Raw genomic sequence first — 20,183 nt, 5'->3', positions numbered from 1 at the left:
CTGACTCGTACTAAGCTAAAACAAAAGGAAGCAATATCTTACGTTCTCAGCTGATGTAAAATAGTGTAGTATTTTACATTGTTTTAGATCAGACATGAAATCAGTCATACTCTGCGTAGTTAGAGCCGGCGTAGCTTTATTTGACGTTCATAAGCGCATTGTAATATGCCTACTTAAATAATAAACTATTTGTATCTTTAAATATATTAAATATATTAATAACGGGTCACTCACGTGTTTTAAGTCGAAAACGCTCGACATGTTTCACTCCGTACCATCCGGTCCGTCACCGTCGACGCAAGCTCCTGATGACGCTCTTCGGTACGGAGTGAAACATGTCGAGCGTTTTCGACTTAAAACACGTGTGACCCGTTATTAATATATTTAATATGTCTATGTCTCACGGAAGTTTTGTTATTTGTATCTTTACCTGTCATAAGCTATCGGGAGATAATTTAATGCTATAATGCTGCAGAACCTGATAAGATAAATAATAACGTTACGCTAAGCTTTACATTTACGAGTGTCACGCAGCGTGATAGCGTGTCTCACGCTATCACTCTCAATTGTGATAATTATACAGTTTAGTATTTCAAGTTTAAAAATACTTTCATTTGAATAACGACTGTATTATATAGTGATAAAGTTAAAAATCGGATGGAGAAATCAAATAACCAAAGGCAAACTATAACGCTGTTGCCATGAATTGGAACTGGTTTTGTAACTTTAGTGATCATAGCAATATTGGTCAGTCTGTACCATATCGTTGGCGCCTGTGTACGTTTAAGTAGATGTAGTTTTTGTGTTATCATTGGTTACATTTGTATGAAATTCAGTGTCTACACTGTGTTGTATGTGAGTTTTTATCAATAAAAGTTTTATTGAAAGGTAAATGTGATATTTAACTGTGGATTTATGTTTAAAATCAATAAATTAAGGCTTAAACTAGTTTGTAGTTAGTAGCACAAACGAAAATTGCGGTGTCGGGTTCGGAGCTATGTAAGAGTATTTCTGTTGTATAGCAAAGAGAATGTTTGACCATTGTCATATACCTATGTACATATAGGTAATTATATGAAATATGCGTGTCTGTGTTGTAAGGATACGTTGTGCGAGAGCCGCCAGCGCTTCGGTCACCAGTTACGTCAAATAGACGCTTCGCGATTTTTGCAATATTGCGCGCTGGGACCCCATGAACCTAGTTTCAACTCCATTATTAATTACTTATAGATTTAATCGGGTAGGTATTACCTCCGAATTTTGAATAAGACATTGTCTTGATGATTTCAAAGAAAGACGAGACACTTACATCGAGATCACGAAGTTTAATAAATAAATTATAAGTAGGTATAGTTAAATAGCCTCCACCCATTTCCTCTTAGTATTCTCAATTTTTTAGCCCCCATTGCTTCCCTTATTAGCTAAATTTCGAGATTAGAAGTTTTAATCGAGGTATGTACTTAATAAATAAGCTATCTGTATACTCCGGGAAATCTGCCAATGTATTTCGAATAATCTCGAAAATTTCTAGTAAATCTCAGAACAAATATAACCCTCTTCATATTTCTGACATCTATTTCTATCAGAAATCACGTAAATACCTGTAACACCTCACAATGTGAGCTGACAATTATTGGCAGTGTGATATTTCCCGCCAATTTCAAAGGACCCATATTCGTCACAACCGTTATCTCGTTATCGTTCGACAAATTCTCGCCGCTTTGATGTCGTTTTATTGATTCAGTTTTGTGACTGTTGCTTCGTCACGTGTGTTGGAATTAAATTTCCTTGTTTTCAATTAAGTATTTGGTAGGAAGAGCGGGATAACCTGACATAAGTATAATATAATTTTACTTACTCGGATATTCTAGCATAATTTGCTGTACACAATATTGTAACCCATAAACGCTTTTTCATTCTCATTTTTTTAAATAGGTACATACATAACAATATTATTTACAGTAAGTAGTTTACTATTTTTAGGGTTCCGTACCTCAAAAGGAAAAATCGTAAGCAATACGATCACTCATGCGCCTGTCGGTCTGTCTGGCTGTCCGTCTGTCACAGCCTATATTCTCCAAAACTACTGGACCAATTAAGTTGATATTTAGTACACATATGTAAATTTGTGACCCAAAGACGGAAATGTAACGTAAACATATGAATTTTAAACATGGGGCCACATTTGGGGGTAAATGAGATAATTAAAAAATAGTCTTTCAAACTATATCGTGTTACATATCAAATGAAAGCGCTCATTTTGAGAATCTCAAATATATTTTTTTTGTAATTTTATAATAAATTTAAGTTTAGAAGTTACTTAAGAAAATAGACAGAAAATTACCATTAGAAATGAACAACAGAAAAACCTATTAGAAATGTGCAGTCAAACGTGAGTCGGACTTAATTACTTAGTTTTTGATCCGACCCTTACGGGTTTTTTAAAGACATTTCACTCACGTTTCACATAAAAAAATACATTGTTAAAAATTATGTCTCTTATATTATAGAATTCGAGTCCGGCTCACATTTGGCCGGTTTTTTGATTTAATGCATGTTAAATATAATAAGATGTAATGCTTTGAAAAGATGTGTGTCCCGCCGAGTTTTTTGCCGGTCCCATATTAAGATATTCTCCTATAATTTACGAGGGATTTCAATCTTCTCGGGTCAAAGGTGTAGAGTTAGAACCGGCATAGCTTTATTTGACGTTCATAATGATATAGTTTACTATACTATTCAATACTACGAAAATTTAAACTTTTAAAACTTGTAAAAGTCTGTAACAATTACTCATTTTTATCCTTTTAATTCTGCTAAGTAAAATTTTTGCACAATAAACAAGGTACATTATAAAGGAAGCCTATTTAGCGGAATAGCAAAGCCTATTATTATGTATTAAAGATAATTTTTTTTCAGAATCCTTAGCCATGACATCAGCACTATCCAGAACCGCCAGAAGACTGCTATTGCGGCAGAACCTATCAGTTTTGCCCAGGAATCAGTCCGTATGGACGCCTGACAAGATCGTCAAGTCTCCGTACAAGGATGTCGAGATCCCAAACCGGATTGTTGTGGAACATATTTGGCAGAATCTGGAAAGGTGGCCTGATAAAGTTGCGACGGTAGGAATTTATAATCGAATAGAAAGCATTTATTCACCAATACAAATAACACATACATATAGCAAATACATGGCAAAGATAAACAAAACAGTAGAAATAGAGATGTGAAGCCGAAATGGTCTCCACTCAGCAATCCGGCACGACAAGCGTGGTCAACGGCGCTGGTTTTCTGTGGAGCCAGCGGAGTGTACGGGACAGCATAGTGGGGGACGGGACACGTTGTGGACGGCGTGACATAATAATGTTGATATAGTTGGTCAAACCAAATTGGCAGTAAATAAGAACCAAATAAACTATACTGATCCTTTTTTTTTTGGGTATACTAGTGTAAGACAAAGATAGTATGATGTACCTATATGTATATGTCTATGTTTGAAATGAGACAGTCCTTTGACGAACTATAATTTACTGTTTTTTTTTTTTCATTTATTTTTCAAAGGCATAATTAATTTCAAAATTACTCAGTCTCACTCAGTCTCACTCAGTAATTACTTGTCAGAGCTTGAACATAGATAAATACTAAAGGTCGGTTGCACCAAAGCATATGTTGCTTGATTGTACGGGGAAGTTTCATAGTTCATTGCTGATTGTTGTTTTGCACCAATACTCGCTAATAAAAAAAAAACAACCTTATGTTGGTGCCACTACGGTCCTCTATGGCTCTATACTTGTAGCAGTAATTACTTAATGAGTTTTGGTTGTCAGCTGACGGTTTATCAGTTCGTCAAGCATAATTATCACAACTTAAGTTGTCGCGCGCGACTTCATATGTCAAGAACGAATTCAATGGAGTCACGCGCGACAACGCAAGTCATGCTAAGCTGGTGCTAATTGTAGCCACAAACTTGAAGGAGATTATATATTTTGGTAAGTCGATTGACAGACTTTAGCACTTGATAACTTAGTTATAGCATAATAACTATAGTGGGACTTACAGCGGTAGTGCCTAGCGGTAAGAGCGTCCGACTTTCAATCCGAAGGTCGCGGTTTCAAACCCCGGCTCGTACCAATGAGTTTTTCGGAACTTATGTACGAAATATCATTTGATATTTACCAGTCGCTTTTCGGTGAAGGAAAACACCGTGAGGAAACCGGACTGATCCTAACAAGGCCTAGTTCCCCCCTCTGGGTTGAAAGGTCAGATGGCAGTCGCTTTCGTAAAAACTAGTGCCTACGTCGATTCTTAGGATTAGTTGTCAAGCGGACCCCAGGCTCCCAGGAGCCGTGGTAAAATGCCGGGATAACGCGAGAAAGAAGAAGAAGGAACTATAGTGGGACTTACATTACTATTTCACCTGGGTCGAACACATTTTAGAATTAGGTCACTTCTCAGGAAAATACAATGAAAGTTAACGACTGGACTGGACTGGACAATGTCCAGTCCAGTATTGAATTGAATTTCGTGACTAATTACGTAATTGACATTGCCGTAATTTTGGAAGCCCTACTGGACATATAGGTATATCCTGTTTTTTTTGAGTCAAGTACTATAAACTGAAATAACCAGCTCTGGACACTGGAGGCTTTGGTCATTTTTTCCTTCGTATATGATATTTATTTCAGTTTATAGTTTAAATAGTAGTGTGTCTACTTGAAAAACCACAAATTAAAATATTTTCATAGAAAATAATTTAATATGTTCTTAGAGTCAAGTACTGAAAAATATTATTCCGCCTGTGAAGGCACTGCATAAAAATTAGCTATAGATTCCCCTAATGTTGCCATGTAGTCTACAGGAAAGACGCGAACGAGTAACATACTATAATAAGAAGAAGACTCCACGTCGGATACTGCCACGGCCACTGCTATCAGCTCCGTTTCTGTCGCTGGTGTGTTCGCAAGTGGCTGGCGTAGCCGATCTTTTTTGTAAAAGTTGTATGACCCACATGTAACTTTTTGTCTACTAATATCAGCACAAACATATTATTTGTTCAATAACCTTACTTCGAAGATAAATATGATTTAGCAGGTGATCTGTAAACGAGAAATCCAAAATTTATAACCAGTTTGCCTTTTTGCCATTTGTTATCTATATTATGCAGTTTATCTGGGGTTAACTGGCTGCACCAGCCGTCTTTAATGATGTAATAAGCTGATAAGGTTTCTGGTTTTCTTTGTCTGGGTATCTTAATAGGTAACCCCAGGTAGGTAGGTAGGATAACCCCTTGTCAATTGTTAAAATAAAAAAAAATAAAAAAAATGTGTATGTAAAATCTCTTAATTTTCAACAGATTTGTGGTTTGACGAATCGTTCATACACCTACCAACAACTTTACAAATATTCCCGAAATTTTGCGTCGCAACTTCGCACCAAACTGGGAGTAAGAGATGGTGACGTCATTTGTACTATGATGCCTAATTCTCCAGAGTATGTGATAGCTATAGTAGGAATATTAACAGCAGGTGCTGAGTTGACAACTGTCAACCCTATATATACACCTCGTAAGTATGCCTAAATAAATCATATTTTTCATAAACTTAAAAAAAAACTAGTTTTGTATGAACGATGTTACTTTGTGCTTCGCGTATTACACATACATAAAAGCATATATTTAACAATGATTACTTTTTGTAAAATATCTCAATTATTATAAGGATATGATACAAAAATAATAATTAACATTATATTAAGTAACCTCAAATAACTGGTAAAATAAATAGACAAGGTGAAACCATCAGTTCTTATCACCACGATAAAAAAGATATCTCTTGCAAACAGCAACATAGAGAAATAACTGAAGTCTACTTATTGTTTGTTTTCAGATGAAGTACAAAGACAACTTTTACTCTCCAAACCTAAAATCATAATTGGTAACATAGACACTGTTGATGTCATCAAAGAGTCGTTAAAATTGGCCAAAATGAACATTCCAGTTATATGTATAACAGAAAATGATAGCTTCGTTCCTAATACTATTTCATTTAAAGAGTTCACTACAGATGTAGATCATAGTGTTCTTAATGATGTGAAGAAGACTGCTGATGATGTGGCCATACTGCCATATTCTAGTGGTACAACAGGTCTACCTAAAGGTGTAGAATTGACACAAAGAAATATAGTTACGAATTGTGTACAGGCTGATGTTGAAGGAGTTAAACAATATCGTGATACTACAGGTGTGTTTAATACACGATTCAATAAACTGGAGGTTTACTTGTTGATAAAAAATGAAGTAGAAGACAATCTAGATTTTGACGAAATATGTAAAAATTTAGATTTTGTCGCACATTTTTAAAACATTTAAAGAATAGTTTAAAACACTAATTAGGTGGAGCAAAATATAACACTTATTAATTAAGTATAACATAAACTAACCATGTTGTTAAATTTTCAGCTACATACCAAGAATCTATAATAGCCGTGCTTCCGTTCTATCACATCTATGGCTTAGTAATAATTACACTTCATAAATTATCTATAGGAGCCAAAATAGTTACTTTGCCCAAATTCGAGCCTAATACATTTCTATCAACTATAAAGGACCACAAAATTAGTCTGCTGTACATAGTTCCTCCCATTGGTAAGAATGGAATATCCTTACATATGTTTATACGTTCTTGATAAAGATACCCTTTACATCTCTTAATAATTTGATGATCTTTTTTATTATTATATACATTTTATCTCTGACACCTAGAGACTTTTACATCTCTAAACAATTTTAGTACTTCTGTTATTTGTATAGTTTTTAATAGTTTTTTTTTTCTTGTGTAATTTAACATTTATATTTATGTAATTGTTTTTTGTAATTTTGGGTTAATTTTATTGTTTGTAAAAATTGACATGTAAAAGTGCCCCTGTGGCCTATTTGCTGAATAAATGTTTGATGTTTGTTTGATGTTAGATATTTCACTAATATTGATTTCAAATTTACAATAACTATGTTTTGTATAATTTTTTCAGTATTATTTTTGGGGTCACATCCAGAATCTAAAAAAGAACACCTAGCTTATGTAGAAAGAGCCGCTTCTGGAGCAGCGCCTTTACCAAAAATAGATTTAGATAGATTCACGAATAAGTGCCAGGTAACTATTTATGCCATTTTCAATCAAAAGGGTACTTATTGTCGGTTGTCAATAAGGCGCTATTTCAATTTGAAATCAACCTTATTGACAAGCGACAATGTGATAATGTGCCTTTTGGTTGAAAATGTCACATTTAATAAAATAAATCAAATTACTTTTTTAACACAACTATTATACTTCATTATCATCAGAATCATGTACAATAAGTTATTTTATTTCAGCCTGATGTAAAATTTCTCGATTTGTATGGTTTAACTGAGACATCACCGCTGGTAGCAACAACTTCTGCAGGTTCAGTTAATTATATGACAGCATGTTTAGCGATTCCTAACACCGAATTAAGGATAGTTGATTCAGAAATGAGGAATCTTGGACCAAATGAGGTTTGATTTTAGCATTATTATGCCGTAAAATTTATCGTTTTTCAAAATTGTTTCTGGTTTGTTTTGTAAATGTTTTTACATTACATATGGTGCTACTTTCTCGCACTAGTACGTAAAGAGCACTTTTCGTGCATATGTCAAGTTTAAAGGGCCATATCTACTGTAAAACGTTGTACGATACACGTGCGAATAGGTAATTCGCAACTCTTGTCGATTTAAAACACTCCCTGGGGTCGTGTTTTAATTTATCGCCACTCGTTTCGAATTTCCTTTTTTCCGCACTTGTGATTATTACATATTATGAACATACTTTGTAGAAGTAAAATTTAATATAAATAAATTACTTACGATATGTATGTATGTATGTAAATTTTACTTCTAAAAAGTATGTTCATAATATAGTTATTTATAACTGTTGTTAGTTGTCATGAAATTTAATATTTAGTTACTTGCTTAGGTATAATATAGCCCTAGTGGTACACAAGCATGGAATCTTAATATAGTATTTTATACAATCGGGGTATAATGGAGAGCTTTTCAGTCGAGTACCGTGTTAAGGCCACGAAGCTTGCTGACGACATTGAAAAGCTCTCCATTATATCACTATTGTATACAATACTTTTTCTACGTTTGCAACTGTAAAGCAAGAAGATAAAAATGAAATATGTATAGGTAGTAGTAGTAGAGCCATTTATTTCAATAAACATGCAGTGGTTTTTGTAAATAGATTTAGTATTAATAATATATTCATAATTTATGCAGTTTAAATTTATACAGATAAGTTAAGTATTATAAAGATAAGTACTAAATTTCGTTTTAAAATTATTGTTCCATGCATTTTTATAATTTAATTCTGTAAGTAATTTAATAATTATTGTATTTATTTATTTATTTTATAAATATTTATTGAGATGTCCATTTGTGGACATAGGCCTCCTCCATCGTGTGCCATGTATTTCTGTCTGCGGCAATTCTTGTAAAACTGTAAAAAAATGATTAAAAAAAATAAATTATAACAAAACAGGTTGGTGAGCTCTTGATCCGAGGGCCTCAAGTAATGAACGGGTACAGAGACAACCCTGAAGCAACACGGAACGTAATAGATGAACAAGGATGGTTTAGAAGTGGGGACTTGGCTTCTATAGACGAACATGGCGCTGTCACTATATCCGATAGACTTAAGGAACTTATTAAGGTAAGTTTTAGTTTAAAACTTTTCTAATTTTTAACTTGTTTATTTTTTTAACTTAATAGTTAATGTATTAATTACTTGTAAATAAATTATAATACAATTTGAATAATGTGCTTATGAACCTTCTATAAATAATATCGTCGTATATATTTTGATTGTATATCTAAAAATAATTAAAATCACAATTACAAACTAAATTAAAAACTAAAATTAAAAACTAAACTTAAAAATAAACTATAAACTATAAATAAAAAATTTTGCCCCAAATCACCGTCTATTGGCAGCGTGCCCAGAAGGCTGGCAGCAATTAATACATTAATAAAAAAAAAAAAAAAACAATGGTTTATTTAATGAAAAAGGATTTTTAATTATAACTTGGGGCCCAGTAGCGTCAACAGTTTAGACAAATTTTAACTTTAACACTGTGTCTACGTACAGTCCTATGTAATATAATTATGACATAATGCTTCACTAGGCTAAATTAAATGAATTTATTTGTTTGTGATGAGGCTGCCGTAACGTATCAGCCAACACAACCGTGTTGGCTGATACGTTAGCTTCTCTGCTAGCTGCTGCTAGCTTCCTGCTCTGTAATGTAACCACATTACAGAGCAGAGAAGCTAGAGAGCTTTTACTACAATGTTAGATGTCATGATCATTTTCACTTCTCATGGTGTTTATGGCGCGTGTACAGTACAATAACTGAACAATTGATATTTTTTATATATTTTCCTTACAATCGAGTAGCAATACTCGCGCATTAATGACTATTTCCTCCTGCCTCACTTTCGCTCGGACCGATAAATTTAAATTGCCTTGGATTTAATAGATTACTTTATGCACTTGTTGTTTAATCTACTAATCCGCTGTTTACTGGTAACATACAACAAAATATATTTATCTTATCGCCCGCAAAACGTAATGTTTTATCTGCACTTTAAATAATGCCATATTTTTTTAATGTCATCACAAATATCAATAAGATACTCGTACCTACCTACATTTTATGTACTGGATAATTAAACAGGTATACCTACTATAATAGGGTAACGGGACCCTATTACTCCGCTGTCTGTCTGTCCGTCTGTCACCAGGCTGTATCTCATGAACCGTGATAGCTAGACAGATTAAAATTTTCACGTATGATGTATTTCTGTTGCCGCTATAACAAGATACTAAAAACCGGTTTTTTATATGGAGCAGATGTCACGTAAAATGATCGTAGATATTTTGGGAAATTCAGCATATTTATTTATTTAGAAATGTTACATTAAGTAATATAAAATAAAATAAAATAAAAAAGCCTTTTAATTCCAGTCCAAGTTAATTACATTAAATAAGTCAGTTTCGTTACAGTAAAGCATTTATAAATATAATTTTATGTATTTTTAGTATGTCAATTTAAATAAGTCAATTTTTCACATATATTATTAAGTAATTTGATATTATAATCTTATAACAAAAATTTAGTTTGCGGACAAGAACCCCTCATCGTGTGAAGGCCTAAGTAATAACAATTAAAAAAAATGTGAAAAACATATTTATTCAATTATTTTTTAAATTAAGCCCAACCATAAGAGACTTGAAGAAACTGTCCTAGGGATTATCATTCGACGCGAGAGATAAGAAGGAATTCTCATATTTTCTTTACACACTTGTTACTTCTAAAGTGTAACCTTCAACATTTTATATAGGTATTTATCGCACACATTACTGTTTGTGTGCTGCAATAAATTATTATTATCTTTAATCCCTCCGATGTGGGTCAAATTATTTTCGTTGTCTTGTTTCTGACCACTCTGTCACGCTTGTATTTCCGTCTTCTGTCAAATAAAGAAGTCTAGTGGTATTGGTCCACTATATAAAAAGCTCCACTTCGTCACATTCTTTGGATACAAAAAACAAGACAACGAAAAGAATTTTGACCCATGTAACAAAAATCAACTTGCAAAAGTACAATAAAATTCCCATAATATGGGTTACTGGGATATTATATTTATATTAACCGGGATATAGACCGTGATTACCTTTTGTATTCTTTTTGAGCTCTCGATATTTCGACATAATTACATGCATGGGTGTCAAAGTTGTGTAGACCGCGCTCGGTCTACCCTCATTCGGCGCATCGGCTGCGTTTGCTTTCAACTTTACCACCGGTCAAAAACAATACAAAAGGTAATCACGGTCTATATCCCGGTCAATATAAGTCTAGTGAAACTGTGAATCATTCAAAAATCCATATTCCAGGTAAAGGGGCTCCAAGTACCACCAGCGGAACTAGAAAGTGTATTGAAAGAACACCCATCAGTATTGGATGCTGGGGTTATCGGAATACCCGATGAAAGAACAGGAGAAGCACCGAAAGCCTTTATAGTTTTAAAAGACGGTCATAAAGGAGACGAAGAAGATATAAAGAGTTTCGTAGCAACACGAGTAGCAAAGTACAAAAGATTAAAAGATGTAGTTTTCTTGGATAGTCTTCCGAAAAATCCTTCAGGAAAGTTGTTGAGAAGGGTGCTCAAGGAAAAATAAAACAGAAAAAGACACAAACACTTAAATTTTGATACTAAAAATAATTTTCACAAGATTTTAATTGCGGTTTGGTTTATGTATTATTGGGAGTTAATTTTTATTCAAGTAATACGTTATAAATATCTATTAATATACTTTTTGTACCTAATTATACTTTTACACATGAGTATTTATGAAGTAATCATTCAACATTTCACCAATTTTCCTTATATTTCCTTATAACCTCATTTTGGAAAGCCAAATCTCCGCACGCAGAATTGAATTCGCTGCCAACATTGCCAGATCAAGCGGATCGTTCACAGGCACGACAACGGGGACATATTTTCCGCTTCCTAGATAATCGAATGAGCTAAAAAAGAACCGTCCATAGCGTTACACTGCCATTCTATAAGGAGCGGGACACAGTGTTGGTCCCTGTGACAAACCTAGTTTTTTTACACATTACAGAGTTGCAATACTTTCAAGTATAACATTAAACATAATATTTTCATGAAGGCGGATATGAGCGCAAACGGGCTTACGCTAGAGGACGCCCAGGATCGAGCAAAGTGGAGAAAGGCAAGTAGGAAAGCGGACCCTGGCAAAGGCCGGGATAACGCTAGGTAGAAGAAGAAGAGAAGAAGATTTTCCATCCCTTTATGACCCCTTAGGGCAGGGGCACAGAATAACTAATAGTACTACCGTACAGAAAATTCACTCCTTCACAAAAGCCAGATTTAGGTATAAAATTATACCTACACTCGCCGCCTGCAAGCAAAATTGAAACTTATAACCGCGCACGAACCGTGAATCTTCTTTGCGCGCCGCAGTTTTATGACCGAGCTGCGAGTGTCGGCACGGGGTTGTCACTTGACAAGTTTTTGTACCTATACCTACTGATTTATTATTTTTAAGATAAATGTAGGAATTACAAACGTTGATTCTGTAAACGTAAAATTTTTAGCCGGAGATAGTATGTCTGATTCTCACGGAAGTAGGTATGCCACAGAAGTATGTATGTAAACACTTTATTGTACATAAGACAGATGACAAACACAATAAAAGAACAAAAATATATACAGTGTACAAAGGCGGACTAATACCTATAAGGGATCCCTAAAAGTACTTATTCCTTTGAAAATATGTCGGTCAATATAGTCAGGAATTTAAAAAAAATGTTTTTTTTGCTTCCTTGTTCCGTTTATTCAGACATCCGTAAACAGAACATTATCTTTTATATAGATTAGATCGCGATTTAGGTTTCTAAGCCATTGCGTATTTACAATTTTGCGCGAGCGCCACGTGACACGACTATCGTGCGAGCCGAGCGGCAGCCCACTGCCATACACCTTCCCGGGCGGTGCGCCGGCCAAATATACCTAAACTGCGCAGTGACACCCCCCTGGCAGGGGTCGGCAAACTTTTGAGAAGAAGAGCCAACCGCAGTATAAATCACCAGTTTTACGAATGTCAAAGAGCCGCAAATGGTGTTTTCAGTGGTTTTATAGATAAGAAGATGTTAATTTTTTTAGTTGCTTGAAGAGCCGCAATCGTGCCCCTAAAGAGCCACATTCGGCTCGAGAGCCACGGTTTGCTGACCCCTGCCTTAGGGGATAAATTTAAAAAACGCTTAAATTACATTTCTTGTATTATAACATTATGCCTGTAGGTATATCAAAATTACATTCCCTCACTCTAAAAATAACTCAATCTCAATACAAACTTTTTAACCCCCTTTCACAAAACTATATTATGTCTTTTCTCTGAAGTCAAACTATCTCCATACCAAATTTCGTCTTAAACGGTTCTATCAGAAGGACCGGATTAGCACTGGCGCCGACATGTGTGAAGCTGCCTTTATGAAATATCTAATTGTATATTGCCTATCTCGTGTTACGAGGCCGGTGTCGATTTTAGTCGCAAAAATGTAAAATTAATAGATTTAGTCCGTGAAATTGTACACCTTTTGTTACCTAATTGAAATAACAAGTACTGGTTTCTATTAGCACGTCTTCTTATCTTACCTTTTATCAGATCAATTTTTTGAAAACAGACTCACTAAATTAGTAATGTTTGCTTTTCTGATGGACGTTTAGGTAAACGCGCGTAAAGCAATGATTTTGTCGCTCTTATTTGTAAATTTCGTAAAGTTTGGACTGCTAAACATGGTAATTTTGTATTACACATATCCTGTACTTGACGTTTATTAGACTACATTTTTATTATTATGACTTTGAAGTAGTGTAAATGAAAGTTAGACGAAAACAATTTTCTCCAGTAATTACTTCCAAACAAGTGACAATTTCTCTAAAAATCGACCTTATTTCAACGTAATTTTGATACTTAAACAATCTACAACATTCGCTGAAACTATTCTTATACATCAATTTGTATAATTTACCATCATGATTTTTTGATGAATTTTTAAAAACTGCCCCTTCTCTTCATGCATTACCGGTGACGCACGCTCGCGACCCCATTATTAAAAGGCAAGATGAGAAGACGTGCTAATAGAAATCAATACTTGTTATTTTTCATTTCTCATGCTCTGAAAGAGGGTCATTGTTGTTCTAAAAGGTGTGCAGAAAATGATACGTGTCTGCACTAGAGCATTTTACTTTCGAAGTACGATTTTTTTATTTTTTACGATAAGTAATTAAAATTTGAGTTTAAATGGATTTGTTATACAATTTCTTCTCTGATATTTGACTCTCCATTCCATAAATAACGACACATTTGCCTGAATTGTTAATTGAAAGTACCCTCAAGAAATACTATAAAAATGTATATACACTTGGTCATGGTTAAAAAATATGCATTTTACTTTCCTCGTATTCGAAATGAAAAGTAGAGTGTTTAACTCGGGTGAAAGGCACTCATTTCAGCCTCGGACTATTGGCGCTCTCACTGCGTTCGAGCGCCAAAATACCTCGACAGAAATGAGTGCCTTTCATCCCTTGGTTAACAATCTACTATAAATATTACGTTACAAAACGTGTATACCTTAATTTAAACGACTAAATCCATCAATTTTACATTTTTGCTCCAAAATCGACTACGGCCTCTTAATATAAGATCATTTGAATAAAAGATACTTAACTCGTACATTCAGTTAAAAATTGAAAAAATAAAATGGAAAATTCTACAGAATGTGATCCGTTTCGTTGTTGTTTATTCTAAAGCTAAACGAGCTCAAAAGATATTTTGCCACTTATTAGATTCTTTTGTCATTGAAATAGCACTAGCACAATGCATAATCCGCTTTAAAACTAGTTAAAGCGGCTAACACTTTGGTACAAAATACTTTTTACTCTTTGAAAGGATTTTTAGACTATATGCTGCATATTTATTAAATTTAGTATAATGTAGTCGTAACTTTATTATTTTTGCATGCTGCATGATAGGTCATAACATAAAATCTAGTCATAGTTATAGGTAATACTTATTTCTATGCCTATTCAGGCAGAATGGGCTGATCAAAAATTGTTTTATTACATCTTCATTATACCGCATTCAATAAATTAATAAATAAGAAAAAAACACGTTCAAAATACCTTGACAATACCAAACAGATAGACTACTTTCGCATTTATAATATTAATTTGGATTTGGATGTATTTAATTAATAGTAGATTGTTAACCAAGGGATGAAATGATGCCTTTCTCCCGAGTTACTCTAATTTTCATTTCGAATAAGAGGAAAGTAAAATGCATGTGGTTTTTTAAAAACATGACTAAGTATACATTTTTATAGTATTTCTTGAGGGTACTTTCAATAAACAATTCAGGCAAAAGTATCGTTATTTATGGAATGGAGAGTCAAATATCGGAGTGGAAATTTTATAACAAATCCATTTAAACTGAAATTTCAATTGCTTATCGTAAAAAAATTCAAAAATCGTACTTCGAACGTAAAATGCTGAGTACAGACACGTATCATTTTCTGCACAGCTTTTAAAACAACAATGACCCTCTTTCAGAGCATGAGAAGTGAAATGATGAAAATATTATAACGTATTAGACATAAACCGCACTGCGTCTTTCCTAACCGTACGTTCCTATTTCAAGACGTACTGCTTTCAAGTAATTTTCCACTTGATCAGACGCCGTTTTTTTCCTCTCCTGTTTCCCCATCGCAAGTCAAGTGTGAGGTTATTGGACTGCTAAGAATTCTAATAAAAGTTGGTACAGCGATTTAGTAGCTCTAAGTGGCTCTTTACCTTTATGTACGAGATTGGCGCTGTCGGGTTCCGGAGGTTTAAACTTTAAAGTGTATTTCGTTCATTCACTATGTGATTCTTTGCGAAAATTAGGAATTCACTTGTTTTCCGAATCTTTTAAATTGCTTGACGTATTTAATGTTTCTCGATGGTAATAAGAATAAGTAATATATTTTTCGCCATATTTTGTTTCTTTCCTTTATGTTTCTTTCTTTTTGTCTGATACCTTCCGTGATTCTCACTTGATGGTCTCATCGGAAGATCAGCGCTGGAAGTCGCCAGCAGCGTGCTGAGATGGGGCCATTTCGTGACACTTTATTTTCACTATGTTCTTTTAATGTATGTTTATTGTCTGGGTGTTTAATAATAAAAACTATTCTATTCTATTTAATAATAAATTTTATACGGCTAGGTAACTGCCCTAACATAAAATTAACGAACAAGAGCTCGCTCGGGACCCTAATTTTAGAAGAATCAATACCAGACTACGTTCACAAGTTTGCTACCCTGCAAATGCATTTTTGTCATGAGTTTTTGAAGAATAAAGAGAGCTTTTACGAGCTGCTGTGGTGAAAAACTATTTACACATGAAAACTAATAAATCGATCAAGCGCAGCCAATCTCAAATAGATTTATAATTAAGTTGCTTCCGATCTAATTATTCCCCGTTTCAATTCCAACCCTTCCTAAATTTCGTTACTTGACTTCCTGAAATTGTTGCCATGGAGATTTGTGACGTTTTCAATCAAAAGGTACCACATTGTCGCTTACCATAAGGAAGAAAATTGCTTGTATGTTTATACGAAAAACCTGTCAGAGCGTCCTTATGGCAAGCGACAATGTAGTACCTTTTTCTTGAAAACGACACATTTATTATCGAGCAAAAGGATATTATATTAAAAGGCAAACAGAGTATTTATGGACAATGTGTAAAGGTAATTGTATCATTCAAGATGTAACAAAAATTTTAGGGATCCATCATGCTTTCGTGCTACCAATAGGGAATATTACGCGAAACTGCGTAGGGGGCGCCAGGGCGCCACTACCATAATCTGAAAATATCGTGAAACAAGAAAATTTCTTTATCTTACATCTCTGTCACTCTTGCATATTCGAGCATACAGAGGCAGATAGCGAAATTTCGGATTCGCGTTTCCCGGTAGGTCCTCTGTAAACAAACCGCCCTGGTCTTGTCAAAATTTTAATTTTAATTTTATTTATTTGGGAAACATACAGCACATAATAATACAATAAGGTAAAAGATATAGTAAGAACATAGGCCAAAAGAGTTTCCACTTATAGTTAATACAAAATTCCTTTGCTCCGAAAAAAAAAAGTACAATTATTAGGTATTTTGAATTTAAAGTTGAATTTAACAATAACATTGAGTAATATTCCACGAGCACGATTAAAAATATAACAAGCATAATTTAGAATTTGGAAAATAACAAGCACAATTTTCAATTTAGAATTTGAAATCAAATAGGTACAATTACAATAACAATCGTAACAATACAACACAAGAATACAATTTTATTACTAGCTACGAGTTATCGAAATTTGCCATTTTTTATATTTTTTTTATTTTGTTTGATGACAGAAACAAATCCATTACACCTATGCTGGAACAAATCAATGTGTGAATATTTCTTATTTTATATATTGCATGCTCTAAATGCTGCTAAAAATTTGTTGTTTACATATTTTTGCGAGTGAATGGAACTGATAGTAAAGCGGTGGACCGTGTACGATACGTAGGACATCTAAATGACACCTTGGTGAGAAGTTCTTCCGAATCAATTAAATTATTTAATATTTTCTACAAGAAAATTACATCCCGCTTTTCTCTTCTCACTTGCAAGGACTCTAAATTCTCGGGCTTAAAAGATTTGAATTTATACTTTATATAAAAACCTGTTAAAGGTACAGTATGTATTACTCTATGGTTTACTAAAGAGGCTAGTCCTGCACTCTGGTGGCAGAACATTGCAGTAATATCGTCTATTGTATCATAATATTAATAACCTAAAACTCAATCTTTGTAGGCCTGTGGATGCTGCTGACTTTGCTTCAATACAAGGTGTAACACAAAAATAGTGGGGATCCATTTAGAGCATATTCGATATCGTGTTCTGATTAGGAAAAATAAGGAGTATTTTTTTTAACGCGATATTTTTTTTCTATGGCAAAAAAATTTTCGCGTCAAATTTTATTTGTTATAATTTTACCGAATATGCCCTTAAACGGATCCCCACTGTTTTTGCTACACCTTGTATCGAAGCAGTTGGCAGTCACAGGTCTGGTCTTAAGTTTTATGGCATTATGATACAAGTGGTAGCATGGTGCACTGACATTCTAGAATTGTGGGTTCGAAATGTTCGAATCCCATGTTGACCTGAGTGTCTACTGATCTGATCTCAGTTAGTTCATTTTGACATTATAATAAAAATTAACACGTGCAATTATTTAGGTAAGACAATAATCACCAAAGGATTATCCTGTAACAAAATAAAATTATGAGGGAAAAAATAATTCATGTTTCCAACGTGAAATTGGAGTATTCCATGAAACAGCGTCAATTCATTAAAATAACTTTAAACACACCAGTAAAGGAGAAATTTCTTGGAACTTAAGAGGATAGGGGAGCTGAGATTTAAATATTTTATGCGAATATATCCGTCTCACTAACGGAAACGGCTCCTACTAGTGCGATAAGGACAACGCCAGGGTAGGTGAAAACACCTGCGTAAAAATCTCAAAAAACGAGGTTTCGTACTCGACTGATTCCTCCTCCAAAACTTAATCAAACGTAACGAAATTTTGAGACTTAAATGGTAATGAAATTATCTGTGTCGAACTGTTTTGCTTTTTAGGCTAATTGATGTTAGTTTTTATTATTATTAGGCTATTAAATTAGGCCGTTTTTGCGAATATTGTGCTCTAGCGCCTTAAAAAACAGAAATATAATAAAATAAAACTATGAAAACGGATTATATCGCGTATATTGAATTTATAATACTTATGAACCGATTTTGCATGTACAACCAGCCTTAAAGTTTGTAGTCTATGATTGTTCATTATTTTTAGTATGTGGGTATTTTTGCACTTTGTAATTTTTCCATACACCCGTTGACCACGAACGCTGTAAAGGGTTCGAAACGTCGGGATGTATTATAAATTCAATATACGCGATATAATCCGTTTTCATAGTTTTATTGCATGAGTAACTATCGCGGTAACCGAAGACAATATTAGAAATATAATAAAGTAAGACAGTCCGACTCAGGTATTAATAATATTAACCTATACTTATATTGACCGGGATATAGACCGTGATTACCTTTTGTGTTGTTTGTGAGTTCAATATAAGTCTAGTGAAACTAACCGTGAATCATTCAAAACTCTTATACTAACCTATGTTGAAAAATTACCACTCCTGTTGCCTCTTAAAACCATTTTATTGCAGCAGAGTAGTTTTTGGCTTCCGACTTTTTCATTACTCCCCATGGGCCGAAATGCTGAGCAGGATGTCCGCAACTAGTGGAGAATTTAAGGCTTTATTGCGACTGTGAAAAACCTTTTTAACTCTAATGACTGCATTTTAATGTCGGCGAGAAAGGAACAAAGGGACTAATTAAACATGTGGTGAATGTATTACGATTTTGGTATCTATTTATGTTTTATATTTTACAGGGTGGCTTTGATAATATATATTAAAATGGCTATTGGCCGCGACTTCCTCTACATAGAAAGATGAGTCCTTTCCTGAGACTTAAAGTTACTCAACTTTAGGCCCCAAATAAAACTAAGAAAACGGATTATATCGCGTATATTGAATTTATAATACATCCCGACGTTTCGAACCCTTTACAGCGTTCGTGGTCAACGGGTGACTGAGGAAAAACTACAGAGTGCAAAAATACTCACATACAATTTACAAAAAATAATGAACCATCATAGACTAAAAACTTTAAGGCTGGTTGTACATGCAAAATCGGTTCATAAGGCTGGTTATGAATACAACTATTTTCAAGTAAAGATCGTAAAGATATATATAGTTTTCATAGTTTTATTTCATGAGTAACTATCCCGGTAACCAAAGACAATTTTAGATCCCAAGTTGGTCGCTGTAAGCAAAACATGGCCAAATGGGAACTGCTCCGTAGCCCTTCGACTCAATGTACCTACCTGCGACACAGCAACGCAATCCATGGCACATCTACTGTCGTGCCCCGCATGCCCACATCACTGCTCGGAGCTGGATCTGAGGGACGCGACAGCCAGGGCTGTCAACACCGCTGCCTACTGGGCATCCTTCGTATGAAGGAATCTCGATACCAAAAGAAGAACTTACTTAATGGCTCAGCTTGAAGAGGATAGACAGTTACTTCTGCATGATTATATTTGACCTTATAACCAGTACAAGTTTCATCATCATCAACTACCATCATTAGATAACTGAAGTGCATGCTTGCTGGTATATTTTATTTCTGACTATGGCAAAACTATTCAAACCTAATGACAGAAATTAAAATGCCATGACTTTTATGAGTAAAGAAAATTTTTTTATGGAAAAAATATAAAAGAGTAAAGACGAGCCAAGAAAAACTAGCCATTGGAACGCCCCGCATCCGAGGCTGCATCCTGTTTTTCCTTGGCTAATATTACAAAAGTATGAACAAAAAAGTTCAAACAGAGTCGTTGAAACGCAATATTTTATTTTTAA

The 20,183-nt window shown here is 34.2% G+C and overlaps 1 protein-coding gene across 1 annotated transcript; it reads left to right on the top strand.

Moving 5' to 3' along the window:
- Nucleotides 1-761: 761 nt before the first annotated feature.
- On the top strand, nt 762-11,427 carry LOC134747767 (uncharacterized). The gene is made up of 9 exons (XM_063682403.1): nt 762-888; nt 2,920-3,125; nt 5,357-5,567; nt 5,889-6,242; nt 6,461-6,646; nt 7,030-7,151; nt 7,373-7,534; nt 8,559-8,729; nt 10,974-11,427. Exons 2-9 carry the CDS (start codon nt 2,931-2,933, stop codon nt 11,256-11,258), a joined length of 1,686 nt encoding a protein of 561 aa, XP_063538473.1. The 5' UTR covers nt 762-888; nt 2,920-2,930; the 3' UTR covers nt 11,259-11,427.
- The last annotated feature ends 8,756 nt before the right edge of the window (nt 11,428-20,183 follow it).

This window comes from Cydia strobilella, chromosome 15, assembly GCF_947568885.1.
Source record: "Cydia strobilella chromosome 15, ilCydStro3.1, whole genome shotgun sequence".
In the NCBI taxonomy this organism is placed as follows: domain Eukaryota; kingdom Metazoa; phylum Arthropoda; class Insecta; order Lepidoptera; family Tortricidae; genus Cydia; species Cydia strobilella.
Note: the sequence above shows the minus strand (reverse complement) of the source record. Positions and strands in the feature narration are given on the sequence as shown.

Excerpts from the sequence above, each read along its gene's own strand:
- LOC134747767 (XM_063682403.1), top strand. The coding sequence starts at position 2,931 with ATGACATCAGCACTATCCAGAACCGCCAGAAGACTGCTATTGCGGCAG. Across the intron at positions 6,243-6,460 it reads ACAATATCGTGATACTACAG|CTACATACCAAGAATCTATA; the intron begins GTGTGTTTAATA and ends TTAAATTTTCAG. Across the intron at positions 6,647-7,029 it reads GTACATAGTTCCTCCCATTG|TATTATTTTTGGGGTCACAT; the intron begins GTAAGAATGGAA and ends TAATTTTTTCAG.